The sequence below is a fragment of the Diadema antillarum genome, unplaced genomic scaffold, assembly GCF_040938485.1.
Source record: "Diadema antillarum isolate AM-2024a unplaced genomic scaffold, OU_Dant_1.0 scf00000100, whole genome shotgun sequence".
NCBI lineage: Eukaryota > Metazoa > Echinodermata > Echinoidea > Diadematoida > Diadematidae > Diadema > Diadema antillarum.
In genome coordinates, this window is record NW_027270989.1 from 39,763 (window position 1) to 54,181 (window position 14,419).

At 41.2% G+C, this 14,419-nt stretch overlaps 1 protein-coding gene across 1 annotated transcript in view; it reads right to left on the reverse strand.

Annotated features, from left to right (window-relative positions):
• Positions 1–237: 237 nt before the first annotated feature.
• LOC139718817 (uncharacterized) overlaps positions 238–14,419 on the reverse strand; it is a 53,576-nt gene continuing 39,394 nt past the window's right edge. The window contains exons 3-11 of the mRNA XM_071630281.1: positions 12,913–13,090; positions 8,090–8,373; positions 6,386–6,525; positions 5,799–5,970; positions 5,339–5,455; positions 3,930–4,229; positions 2,679–3,056; positions 1,986–2,399; positions 238–503 (exon numbers count right to left, since the gene is read on the reverse strand). Of these exons, the coding sequence (XP_071486382.1) occupies positions 238–503; positions 1,986–2,399; positions 2,679–3,056; positions 3,930–4,229; positions 5,339–5,455; positions 5,799–5,970; positions 6,386–6,525; positions 8,090–8,373; positions 12,913–13,090 (2,249 nt within the window). The remainder of the gene's footprint in view (positions 504–1,985; positions 2,400–2,678; positions 3,057–3,929; positions 4,230–5,338; positions 5,456–5,798; positions 5,971–6,385; positions 6,526–8,089; positions 8,374–12,912; positions 13,091–14,419) is intronic.

Genomic DNA, 14,419 nt, shown 5'->3' on the forward strand with positions numbered 1-14,419 from the left:
TCATGGGTCATCAGAGCATTGACTATCGTGTGATGACAGTTTGCAGACCATAATTCTAACCAATCTTCAATTTTGGCTTGGCTGCTCGTGCCTGTGGCGTTGCTGTCTTTGACCCGTCTTAAAATAGATCACAATTGAGTTTTGAGCCAATTGCTATCGACTGCCGTTCCTCCCAGCTTGGTCAGTTCGGAGGGACAGAGTAGCATCCGGAAAAAATAATATGTGAGGCTACTTTGTTCACAGACTGATCATTTTGCCGTTCTGATAGAGGCTGAGATTCTCCTTCAGTTTGGCGTTCTCTCTTCTCAAGCGGCAGTAGAGGATGGCGAATACAATGGCGATGATTATAAACGTTATCAGTACAGTGGTGAGAGCGACTTTAAACACTGACTGAATACGCGCCCGTGGGCTTAGAGGGAGAGGCCTGGGAGTAGCTGTTGCTTCCGCAGAGATCGAGGTTGGTTGAGTAGTAGGAGGCCGAGTTGTTGACGTCCATCCTGATGCTAATATATCAAAGGGGGAAAATAGAATAATATTGGGGGAAATATCAATGAATAAAACATAGAAGAATATGAGAAAAGATTTGATAATCTAAAAAGTGTGAAAAATGCGTCCCAATTATAACGAATTGGCAGTTTGGTGCTTTGTTGTGCGCTTCACATAAGGGCACACGCCATATCTTTGATCGCATCGCAAAGACCACAACATCAAATCGTCATGGTAACGAAATGTCAAACAAGACATCACAAATACGATATGATATACCACTGGTAGATCCATTCTATGCCGCTACTCATATAGATTACCAGATCATTGTAGCATTCGATTTATATTCATAATCTGATTTAAAGGTAGATATTGAACTTTATTGCAATATTCACTGTGGGCGGGAGACATGATCTAATTCCTCAGAATACTTAGGGGCGATGTCATCTAAAACTGACACGTTGGTGTCACCGGATACAACTTGGATTATTGTGAAATATTTGAAGAAGCCGCAAAAGCAATAAATCCTAAATGGCAGAAGTCAAGAGGAAGATATTATGTGGGAAATAATACATCCGAAAAGTACGACGCATGATTGATTATCGCACCAGCTACTCTGTGTTTGCCAAGACATCGTTCGCCGCGTTAAGGACGGCGATAGCTTCAGTAGATGTGAACGATACTATGCTGGAACATTTATCTTTTTTTAAACGATTCAGTCGGTATGTCACGCGGTAATGGTTAATTTAGTGCATTATTCCTCTGAGGTTCTGTACTTACATTCGTCTATATAATTCATATCGAAGGAAAACTTTGCAAAGGCATGATGTATTTAAAAGGCCCGTATGACACGAGTGGATAATTGTAACAGATGAGATACGTTACATACGTTTGCCACTTTATACCATAAAGGGTATACCATTCCTCTCAATGGTATACAGGGGCGAATCCAGGAATTCCGTAAATGGGGAGGGGCGCCTTTACAAAATATAGGGGGAGCGTGCCCCCTCCATTTTTTCTTTTTATTTCTTTTGTTTTAACCAAAAAATAACCCGGTGCGCCCCGCCTGGATCCGGCACTGGTATACCCTTCAGGCAAGTCATTTCATGTTGTTGTGTTTCTTGTGTCTTGTTCCGTCCTGTCTTAACTATTATTGTGCTGAGTACTTGCAAACAAGTGTTTTCATAAGAAACCTTTGAGTGGTTCACAGTATACAAGCATGCTTTTTAATGGACCTCTCAATTCTTTTTTTCTTTAAACGTAACATTGTATAATTGCCTATATGCATGAATATCTTCATTTGTTGACTGTCATTCATTCTTTGCACAGTGTATGCCTATGATATGATTCATGATTTATGCTGTGTTATGTTTTGTTGGAAAAAAATGAAAATAAAAAAATTGAATTGGATTGAATATTAAGTTTGTTAATCAACTGGAGTACGTGGGACTCCTTTTTCTAATTTTTTTTTGGGAAATAAAAAACATGTGTTGACGTACTTGATGAGAATTCAACGTCCGCGTGGCTGTCGTTGGTGGGAGGGTCAACGAAGGAGAAGGAAGCGGCAAAGCCCGGGTACTGTCCTGACTCGTCCGTCAAGAAGACTATATAGAGTGAACTAGACTCGGAGAGTACGGACACGGGGCCGGTGCCGAATCCGCAAAGATACTCCAGCCGCGGGCTCCTGGTGTCGTTCCCGTCGAACACGCTGAGGCTGTCGAAGTCGCAGGCGCCTTCCTCCATGTCTGGCTCGATGATGTAGGAGGCGATTTCGAGGGCGACGCGCTTGTCGGCCGGGGCGTCGATGGCGTACCGACAGAGAATGTTGGGCGGGTACAGATGGTTGGGCATGTGGAATCGAGGAGAGCTCAGCGAACCGGGCGCCGCCGTGAATTTTTCGTCGCAGCGCCATTCTGGATGGAAAATCAGTATAATTCCAATTATGACCGCGTTTCAAAACGTTTACGCTCTTCCGAACCTTTTATAAATGCCGAGAAGTCTCAGAACGAGACAAAGGAATGAATTACGGACAAACTCGTTGATTGTTCATACACTTTTGTATATCAAATAGGCGCAAGAAATTGAACGTTTTCCCATCAAAAATATTAACGAGCGAAACAATTCAGAAAAGTAAATCTGGTTAAATGAGATGTTATCAAATACCAAGCGAATATCGCTAAGTTTAGACCTACCGGCATCATATTCTAGCATGAAGCCCAGATTCTGCATGTCTGATGCGTAGTAAGTGATGACCGTTACCGGCGAGCTTACGTGGAAAACCTCGTCTGGGGCGAACCCACTTAGGCACCGTGAGATACCGACGCTGCCTGATCTCGACGTCGTGTTTGCGGCCCCGTTGATGGAGAGGAGAGCGAATGTCGACCAGCTCCCGCAGTCGACCTTTCCCCGGATAGCGAGGACCTTGAAAACGAGCGTGTTAAAACTGAGCTCTGAGAGACGAATGGTCCAGGTTTGTGCAGACGATGACAACATATTGGTTGAAACGGCGGTAAGGTAAGAAGGCGACAAAATCACGTCCGTGCTGGATACGTAAACGGGATTATCTCCAACTGAAACACAAGTAAATTAATCGCAAGCTTATCATGGCAATTTGTAATTCAAGATATCAAGCCTACTTACTGGCATAGTAAACGTCATATAGGTAGCAAATTATATATATAGTGTGTGTGGGGGGGGGGGGGTGGAATGGAAGCGGAAAGAACTATTTATTGATGGGTACCGGACAGTTTCAGTAGTAGTGGTGGACGAAATCATAACAGTATAAAAACAAATTTGAACCCGCGTTACTTACTGCATACCGAGTTTGTGATCTCGCCTTAATACGGAGAGTATCAATAAAACAGAAACGTCTATAACTACACTCTCTGCGCAGACAAATTTAGTTCATTCAAATCAGAATACATGTACTTTCCACACGAAGTCATCCGTCGTGAGCGAGAACAGAGACACAATAGATAGCAAATGGTGTGCGGAGTCAAAGTGCGGCATGAGAAAGGTGTAGAGCTATTCCAAGGAAGAAATAAGACCATAACATGGTGGGTTGCAATGCAGTAGCCCGACATCTGTCCTTTGAAAACTCCTTATTCTCATGGTTCACATGCTACGCGCTGCAGGTATGAAGTTATGAGGTAGGTATAAAAATTTGAAAGTTTGAAGTTTAAGAGTGAACATGTTATATGGCTCTCAGACAAATCCGACTAAAAATTGTTCATGTGTATAATAATGCATATAATTATGTGTAATTAAGCATTACATACATATATGTATGTATATATCTATATATATATATATATATATATATATATATATATATATGCAGTTGCCAGTCGTGTGTGTCTGTATGTGTCTGTGTCTGTGTTGGAGAGAGTATCTTCGATGGAATGAACCGAAGAGTCTAAGGCGAGTCATTATGATATGCTCACCTGAGATGTTAACTTTCCTCACGAACTGGATGAGATGGCTTGCTCTGGCTTCGGCGACGGAGACCGCGATCATGTCTTCCCCTGCCTCGGCGATGACGCACTTATACGACGGCTCCGTCTCGTTATCGCCTGTCTCGAGGTCGGAATCGTCCATGTAGAACTCGAACACGCCGCACTCAGCGCCGGCATCGAGGCACTGCTTGGCGCACCGGTGCAGATCACTGGCGGGGACCGCCCGCGTGGCCGATTTATTGGACACTCTCCGGTAGAAGAAGGGGTCGAAAAGTTTCAAGACGCCATCTGAAGGTATAAGATGTATAATCATAATAATCACGTAATATGATCATACTATAGTAAGCCCATCAAGACCGGCATGTACAGTAGCCAAGCTGGGGACCGTTTCATGAAACTTTTTGTCAGTGATTTACACTGACAACTGTCAAAAGCTACTGAAATCCCTGCGTCTGATTGGCTGATAGCAAATTGTCGGTGAAAACCTCAGACGAACTCGTTGATGAAACGCCCCCCTGGTCATCACATTTTGCTCATGCATACGTGTTGCTCATAACACACTATGATTGTTCCCAAGTGCTCTATTCTTTGCACCTGAAGAAATTTGAATGACGTATCTTACTTCTTCAGTAGATATGAACTCACAATGAAAGCTTACAATAAAAGTTAAAAACTTTATTACAACTCATTCGTCTCTACTATCTAGAAAGATTAATGTGAAAAACTGATGGAGAATCACAATGAATCAGTACAATTCTGCACGCTGGCACCTCAGCAGACATTGCACTGTCTACAGAGAAACTTTAAGCAATATTAAGCGAGTTTGCACTTCATAGCTTGACTTCATATCTTTTGATATACACACAATGTCAGAACCTTTTGCTTTTAGACATTTCGGATGGTTTTGATTCCAGTGCGTTTGTGCGTCTGGAATTGTCGTTTAAAAGGAAATGTTACACAACATATACATATATTTAAAATTCAGTTGATGTAGAAATATGAGTGAGTAAAAATACACAAAGTGACGTTTGAATGAAATCGGACAATCCGTTCAAAAGTTATGAATGCTTAAAAACTTCGTGAATCCATGTGATGTCATCGCTGGATAAGAAGACGACAACAATCCATGATGTAACACCAGAGCAACGATATGAAGGAAGTAGAAAGAAAATTTAACATATTTTGAACATTTTATCATAATGAAAGAGTACATGATTATCCTCCCCACCTCTTTCTGGTGGAAAGGGGAGCAATATCATCTTTAACATAAACGCACAAGTAAAGAAGAATGATTATGTAGGCCTACATTATATGATTATGGATACATATATCATCCTCCCTTGCTTCTGCGTTTACTCTTTATTTCCATAACTATGTATTTTTGTTCACATATTCACCACAGTACAGCTCATCGGTCTCCATACGACAATCGGGAAACCCGTCACACTTTGCGTAGTATGGCACGCACCATCCACCCTGGCACGGGAATTCCCCTTCTTTACACGTCACCACCTCTTGGTAAATGAGAGAGAGAAAAAAAAAGATGTGACAATTACACAACAACAACAACAACAATAACAAATGTTGAATTCAATGATGAATGCTTTATTTCGATTTTCTTTACACGGTATTAAAAATGTTGGAGTGCGTTTATTTTCTACTAACCATCTTTATCTTCATAATATGTTTGGATGTGTGTGTGCAAGCGTTTGGAAAACAAGCAAATGACCCTAGACAACAAGGCATTGATCACAATGAGGAAGAGATTGTACTCATATCTCTACCAAAGTAATGACGGCACGTAAGGTGATATGCGTTCGTTTATTTTAGTTCTTTGCTAGCTTTTTTATATCTTACTTCTTGTTGGATCCCTTCCTTCGAAGATGGGCTGGATCCAGTCCTGGAAAGCAATGGTACTGGATGACACACCCCTGAAGCCTGGTACGGCGCATCCCACTCCTCCGATGATTACCCCTACCAGCCACCACCTGTCCCCCTCTTTTGTCACAGTTGGTCCCCCACTATCACCCTGAACCAAACAGACAACGATAACAATAGCAATTATGATAAAAAACAATAACAACAACAATAACAATAGCAGAAGTAGTACTAGTAGTAGTAGGAGAAGGAATATAATGGTAATACATGTAATAATAGTAACAGTAATGGTAATTTACCAATTTGGTTGAGGAGGAGGTCCACGGAAAACATGCAATTACATCCCTTGGCGGCTCCTAAGATATTATAACAACGGGATTTAGGATACTATTTGAGAAATTCTTCACTCTTGAGAAATGTATGAGTGTTTTGACATTAGGATCACTATAGTTTGTGTGCTTTCGGAGTGCTGTTACCTCGATTCTTAAGTCAGAGTATGTCGTGCACATTACCTCCTTGTTATAACAGCATTTTACTGATTCACAGTTAAATTGTGGTAATCGAACCTGGCAGGAGTCTTTGCCGCCCTCTTTCGGCCCGGTGCAGATCATGTTGTCGGTGATTGGGAACGGCTTGTACTCCTCTCTGCACTGAGTGAGGTTCACCAGGGGGACGCTTACCTCCCGTAGCTGATCAGTCAGACGTCCTAGAAAACGACAGATAACTGTCCTCACTCCTTGGCAAATCGACTGAAAACGACGCATAAAATGCGATCTCCCATGGGCCAAAAAACTTCTCAGAACAGAGCAGCATCGAATACTAGTATTTTGATGGACATCAATTTGAATACCGCTCTTGGTTATTTTCGCTATCTTGTTATTGTTTCGGCGAGACTGCGATACTCCGCCCGTCAACAATCGCATTGATTAACCCAACTCGATGTATAATTCTGCGCGTGCAGCCGCCGTCGTGGCAGTTAACATTGTTTGCCTTATTCTAGGTGTGGGTGGATTGTGATACAGAGAAACACGATATCAATAAATGTCCCCACATATAATTTGCATAACTATTTTCGAACGCTGCAGTTGAATCTGTCACCACTTATTTGATATTCAGGGCATTTACTGTGATTGTGTTATGCTCTAAACCAAACCTCTCTGTTTAAGGCCAAAACATACTATATGAGTACGATTAACCTGAATTGAAAAGTTGGGCATTTTTCATGACTCACATGGTAAAGGCATACATTTATTTACACGGATCCACAGTCGCAGTCCTATAAACAAGACTGAATTGCTGTGTCATACATATATCAATGTTATAAAGTGCATTACCCCTCCCCCTCCCCCCCCAAAAAAAAATCAAAGTATGAATTAAACATTCAATACCATAAATATAAATCATTAAAAATCCTGAACTTATGCAAAAACTGAGACCTCTGAAATCATTTCTCTGGGCATCAGCCATACAGAGCCTTCGATGCATAAGACAGCTTGGCGGATAATCGATGGGAGACAATCTTGATACTCGTGTTCGAACGAAATTACAAATGAAAATGATTCCTGGCTGTCACGATTGCCATTCTCATTCTTGGATTCCTTCTTTCCCTTTTAACCTCCCTCACCTCTCTTTCTCTTCCCTCTTTTTTCTTTCTCCTTTCTTTTTCTCATTATCTCTATCTCTCACGCGATTTCGGTAACTTAAGACTCTCTTCCTTTTCATTTCTGTCTTCATTTTTTCTAAAAACCTTCAAGATATAAGCTAAATCCATAAGCAACACTTAACCAATTCTAACATTGCACCTTTTATCGATTTTGTAGCTCTTTCTCTCTATATATATTTTTCATGTTTCTTGAAATCTTCCCAGCTCTTGAAATATTTTCAAACTGTTCAAAATTTCCCTCAATAATCCGCCTCTATTCGACCATCCACTCTGAATGATATGATAGAATTCATTGCTTAAGTGATTTTATTACGATTTTTATTACGCTTTTTAGCAGTCCCCGCCATTTCCAGCAATTTTGTTTCTGCCTCTACCATATTGATAAATACGTTCATTGTATTCCTAATTATTTGTTTGTTGGAAATGAAATAAATCAACTTGAACTGGAACGATATGAAATTCATGAAAACATAATTTCCGTTTCTCGTCTCTCTGTAAGTGTGTATGAGCGCACCTCCCCCCCCCCCCCGTCTCCTTGATTTACCCTCTACTCTTCTTCTTATCTCTGTCGTTCCTTTCACCTTTCTTGTTACTCCTTGATGCTTACCTCCCTGGTAGAGGGTGCCCCACCCGGACATAGTAACCGTCCGCTCCCTCTCGAATACGCTCTTCATATCTCTCGTCGGCAGGCAAGCAGTGGTGACGTAGTCGGTCAGGTTCATGGGTGTCTGCAGCCGGATGACCGCGATGTCGAAGTCGGTGAATTCCCGATCGTAGTTGGGATGGAGAAAGATTTCTTCGGCCGTCGCTGCCTGAGCCGTTTCGGGATGATCGTATACGTTATTGGTTCCCATGAGTGCGCTGTATATTGAGGCGTCGTTCAGGACCTCTCTATTCAAAATAGGATTACAAATCAATGCTCATTCCGTTCGTAAACAGATATTAGGGAGCATTACATCTGCGACGCGAACGCTAAGACAACGCTGTCTCGCGAATGTACAGAACACCATTTGTAGCCTAGTAGCGTCGTCTGTAGCGTTCGTGACGCAGATCTAAAGCTCGCTTATGCAGCTATGAGGGTATCGTTATATACCAGCTTTGTCAAATGGTATTATCAGAAATCATTTCAGTGAGCAGCAAATAAAACTTTGCAATAACGGCTGGCATTTGAAGTGTACATCCTCCGAGGGAATACTATTTTACAATGTTACCCTGACTAAGAATGTTGATCAGTGTTATTTAATGCAGCACGTTGCCGTATTTGGAACGAGACTGATCCCTGATACTTGCGAATGTCAAGAACAAAGCATCGTTTTACTTGTGAAATCCAACCAAATGAAGCATGCCAACGGCAATAATTAGGGTTATCCTTATACACAATTAAGGCGCATTGGCTTCGTGGTACTGTATTGTACTCAACGCGAGGTATTAAGCTTATAGGGGTTCAATTCCTATCTCGTCTCGGTTTTTACCTATATCGTCTTGGCAAAAAGAGGGTGCAGATGAAGCTTAGACTCCTACAACTATTTACAACTGTAACAAAAAAAAAGAAGGATGCAGCACGAGTAGGTAGACAGGATTAGGATTACCTCTCTGATTCTCAACTGACATTATGATTGATAATGTTCATTTTTGTTGATGATTGTTTGCATTGTTTTATTTGTTTGTTTACTTGTTTTGTGTTGTTGTTGTTTTTTCTAAAGAGGAACCCCATTTTCAATAATAGTGCGACATCACTAGCAGTAGTATAAGCTAACATCACGATGATACATTTATGAAGTGTGGCAATTACTTATTCCAGGAAATGAAGACATTATTTTGGAACGTATTATTCACAATTTGATTTTACCGTCGATCGACATTGAAGTTTCAGGCATTACGTTGCACCCCATTTGTCGCTTGAAACGTGAAGTGACACCGTATAACGGTACAACGAATGAATAATTACTTTCTTCTTTTTTTATGACTGCATTTGTATCAAACAAATTGTATCTCTTATCATATTGTGAAGTTCAGACATGTAGTACTAAATTGGACCCCTCTGCACAGCACTGTTATCTCCTGTACAAGATGTTCGTTGTACAACACTCCATCGCATCGTCGTATTGAAAAAAGAAGAAGTCTGAAGTAGAAATGGAAATACGTATGAAATAAAACGAAAGATTTTATGGTGATGTGGGGCTGTTATTTTTTACAAAGTTACGTATGTATATGTCTCAATTGTTGAGCAGTTTAAAAGTCTTCGATGGAGGTTCGAAGAGTTTTACAATTACGCAATTAATCGTCGTTACTGCAAAATTTGTTTGAGAGATTGCGCTTATACATTCTCGCTGATTTTTTTTTTCAAAATGACGGATTTTGAGATACAGCCAGCCATCGACACACACGAGGAAGCCGTACGGATTCCGCCGGAATTAGTTCCGCCATTGCTAGTCCTGTATACATGCCTACCATCTGATGTGTAAAATATATCTTCCGGATGCTATATCATCAGGAGACGGCGCTTCTCAGACATTACCGCAAAACATTCCCGCGTTATGGTCTCATTAGGCGCAATTACAACCCCATGGCCACCCGTCCATGTTCTTCCAGCACAGCCCAAGCTCCTTGGTCATTAGAGACGCAAGATTGGCCGTAAAGGGTTGCTTGTCCTTAACGATCGGTTGTGCATCTTTCTTCCCCCTTTTTTAAAGTCGTTGTTGTTGTGTTTGTTTTGTTTGTTATCATCATCATTTTTTTTTTCGTTTCGCTTCTGCCCTCTCCCGCCATTGGTCTTTTATGGCGTGCTCCCTGCGCGAGATACCAGCGGTGGCCGTGACGGTTGGCTGGACATTAGCGACCTCTCTGACCATCACTCTGTGTCCAGTCGACGTCATTACATGTGATGGGGAGTATCGGTGACGCTGGGGTTTAATAATTGACTGTTAAAGTTTACAAAACACCTCAAGAAAAAGGTCGACAAAGTTTGCCATACAACTGCGCGAATAAAATAACGAAGGAGTCTTTACATCTTGGCATCTTCATTACAAAAACTTCGTATGAGTTATGCAAACTCTCCATGCCAACATAAGACATTAACAGACGAAGGCCTACATCTTGAGGAATACTTTACTATGATTATAGTAATGTGTACTATAGAAGACTTCGCGTGCACGGACGCAGTGTCCTAACACAAAAGATTGGCAGCATTTGAGCCAACACTAGACATGCTCTGTCAGAAACTTTAGGCAAGAACAGTTCGATGTCGGTAGGTAACTAAAATGGTCCTAAAAAGAAGTGGCATTCGTTGTTTGTGAACTGTCATAAAAAGATGCATGTGACTAAAAAAGAATCACAGATCAAGATGAAGATGCAGTCGTAGAACATTGAAATGCAAAGGACCAACGGCATTACAATGGGTTGATTAGTTAGCCCGAAACTGGCGGACAAGAGTTTGACATTAAAAAGAATGAAAGTGAAAGCAGATGATATGAAGAAGAGAAATAGAACAGCCAGAAAAAAACAACAACAAACAAACACATGAGAAGCATAGAATGCGTCAAAAGACGTAGGCTCGATCTGCACCAGCTTTCTTGATGCGCAAATGCGTCATTATTCCTGCATCTACTACTGTTCAAATGCTGTGGGGCAGCTATAAAGATACCCAATAAACCCTGCCGTTAAGGACGTGACCGATTCTATTGGCAGCATACAACAAGGCAATATCACCGAATTAAAGGTGAAGGATTACGTGACTAATCATTAGAGAGATCTCAATCTTGACCTCGACATTTACTGGTCCCCCCTCCCCCTCCCTCCTTGAGACTTAATGTTGTGATTTAATGTTCCTCCAAGGACGTGAATCTTCAAGATGCATCCAGGGTACCTTATCATTGCACTCGTGTTTAACCATTTGTGTCCCCGTAATTTGTTCATTTCACTTCCTCGTCTTTTCTTCTCAGCCCACCTCATCATGTTCGTCTCCTCCTTACGCCGCATCTGATGTCGAGTAATCAAGCAACCACAGGCGTCCTGTCATAATGATTTAAAGAGGTATTTTCCCCAACTTTGCGCCTTTCGAGTATGATGTATCATGCATTAACCTCTTTTTGTCGGTGCTGCAATCAAAGGACGCGCTTGTTGATCTTACCCAGTCCGCCGTTTTTTATCCTTATTCTTACTTTGATTTGTTTATCGTATGGATTCTTTTTTGTTTCTCTACTGCGTTTGTCACACTTGTTTGGTGAATCATTATCGTATAACACTTATGTCGCCGTCTGATGCAGTTGACTGTTACCAAGCGCGTTACGCATAATGATCACAAGACGATATTTTCATAAGATATCCAAATTTACTTTGCTGTCGGTAATGCAGCTTAGTTTCTTATGTACTTCCTTTTTGTCATGGTCATGCTTGTTTAAGACGGAGGACGTGCTAAGATCAAAGAAGACGCCTGCCTACTTTAAGATATCACTGGAATATTTGCCCATGCAGCTAATAAAGAGATGGCCCCGACAAGGGCAGTGGTCCGTTTGATTGCATTTTCCCATTAAAGTACAGCAACGCACGAAACGAGATTTGTATATGAGTTTTAGCCGATATACCGAGGGTTCGCGATGTTCTGCGTCTTAATCAACTATAGTCCTTTGCCACGACAACCAAAATGATGGTGGTAATGCTGTCAATGATGATGTTTACAACTTTTAAATAGTGATGATAAATAATGGCCTCATTGACAAGAAAGAGCCTATTCACTATTATCACAGTGTTATTATTACCACATCATTGGTAGGGCCCACACATTTTTTTTTTTTTTTTAGCAACTGGGTCAAAATATGTGACATTTTGGGTAACAAAGTAATGATTTCCGTTCCAAGAGTCAAGAGCCCTTAGTACCATGTCACCATACTCCTGAAATTTTACTATACCGATTGAGTAGAGTTATGGATCAAAAACTATAGGGATCACCCAACAGTACTGAAGAAACATAAGAAATCATCCATGACAACAGACGTTAAAAAAACCCAAACAAACAGAGATTTGGGATAAAAGTGAACATGTTCACCACATTTCACTCCGCGCAAAAAGAAAAAAAAAAATGTTCCTTACGAAGATTCATAGGACGATTAATTGGCCTTAAAGGATACTTATCTCTTGTGAACATTGGCCTTAAAGGCTACTTATCCCATGTGAACATCGACTGAAAACAGAATTTATCAACCTTTTGTGTGCTTGGAGTGCCGCCGATTAGCACAGAAAACTCCATAGTAAGCCTATTGTAACCACTGTCCACAGTTCTTGACACCTGGCAAAGAGAGGATTGAGTAACATCACATGCTTTTACAATAAACTCTTCTCAATTTTACTAAAGTGGTCTCGAAAAATCAAGTGGCATTTTAACCATGTGCGGACGGACGTGCAGAGCGTTCGTGCATGGACAGGCGAACTTACATGCAGTGCGCTGCCGTCAGCAGTAAGTTAGGCGCGATGAGTGTGGCGCCGCAGATGTGGTGGTCAAACTCTTGGAGAGAAGCGATCCATGGGTACTCGCCGTCCTGGGCCAGCTCTCCCCCGACAATCAGGGCCTCGGGTTTGAGTGGGACTCGCTGGTAGCCACAATTTGAGTGATCTAGATAAAGGTAATCGTGTTGAAAGCAAACAATCATGATGCAGTCGTTTAAGACTTCGGTTTTAAGATGTATGGAGATGGTAATCGAAGTTAGTGTTATCTTAAATCTGAATCTGAATCTGAACGGTTTGGTCAACAAAGTATCATCTGCAGACACATCCACCCTAACTTGGTGATATGAGAAGCGCACAGCGTATGTAACAGCTTAACGATGTCTTCCTAGCTTTGACCTTAATGTTTCCAAAGAATGACTGCTTACAATTAAGGGAAAGTAATTGTTTCCAGTCCCTTACAGTGGATATACGAAGAATGAGTCTTGAAACCACTGGTTTTGTTGCGAATCTGGAGGAACTTTTCGGTCATCTAAATGGGAAAATAGGCCTATATTACCGTGTACAATCATGCGGGCTTTCACTGACAGGAAACCTGACTTCTTCTACCTGATATGCTTTAACGGAAAGGATTATGAATTAAATTCATATTTGATTTGTCATGTGAATGTTTGTCTTTATCAACAGCTAGCAACCACAAGACCAACGGCTTTTTGAATTCCCCTTCGAAGGACAATAGGCGATGAGGAGAGCGCCTCGCCTTGAAAGGTGCACGGCCGCCTGCTGTCAGGGGGTCTCGAACCACGGACCTTGGAATAGAAATTGTCTGTGGTTTTATCTATACTTACCAATGACAGTTTCACTAGACCTAGGGAAAAAAGACTTGAACAGCAATTGCTAGAGATACTGACAATGCAACTCAAAATATTTATTCACATGAGATTCTTTTGCCCTTACAGTAATGTACAAATTAAATAGCAGATCCTTGACAAAAGAGATGGAAAATCATAATCCCTATCTCCTCAGAGTCTCATCAACCCTCCGATCGAGGACAGGTGCTATCGAGTTTTCAAATACTAAAAGCCAAGGGAGAAAATGAGGTTTAACACATAGTATTACTCCAAACGGTTAATCCACAGAAGTGGAATTGATTCTAGCGATTTAAACGACAAAAAATGATTATCTGTGGACGATTCTTTTCGATATTTTCTTCTGGTCATAAGAATGACAAGACTTGAAGAGTAGATACCACTAGAATACCAAGTTACAGTGTGTCTGGATTTTGCATCGTTTATCGTTCACTGTAACGAACAAGGTCCAGTTTGCAAGCCCTTTCAGAAGACCCTGATTTCATCTCCAGATGTATTTATCATATAGGATAGTGGCATGTGGCAAAATTAAGATGTATCAGCTGGTGAATCCATCTCTCAACGCGAGTAAATGGTATTGTTGGGAATAGATTTTTTTGTATTTTCCAGGAGACTACCCTTGCATACGT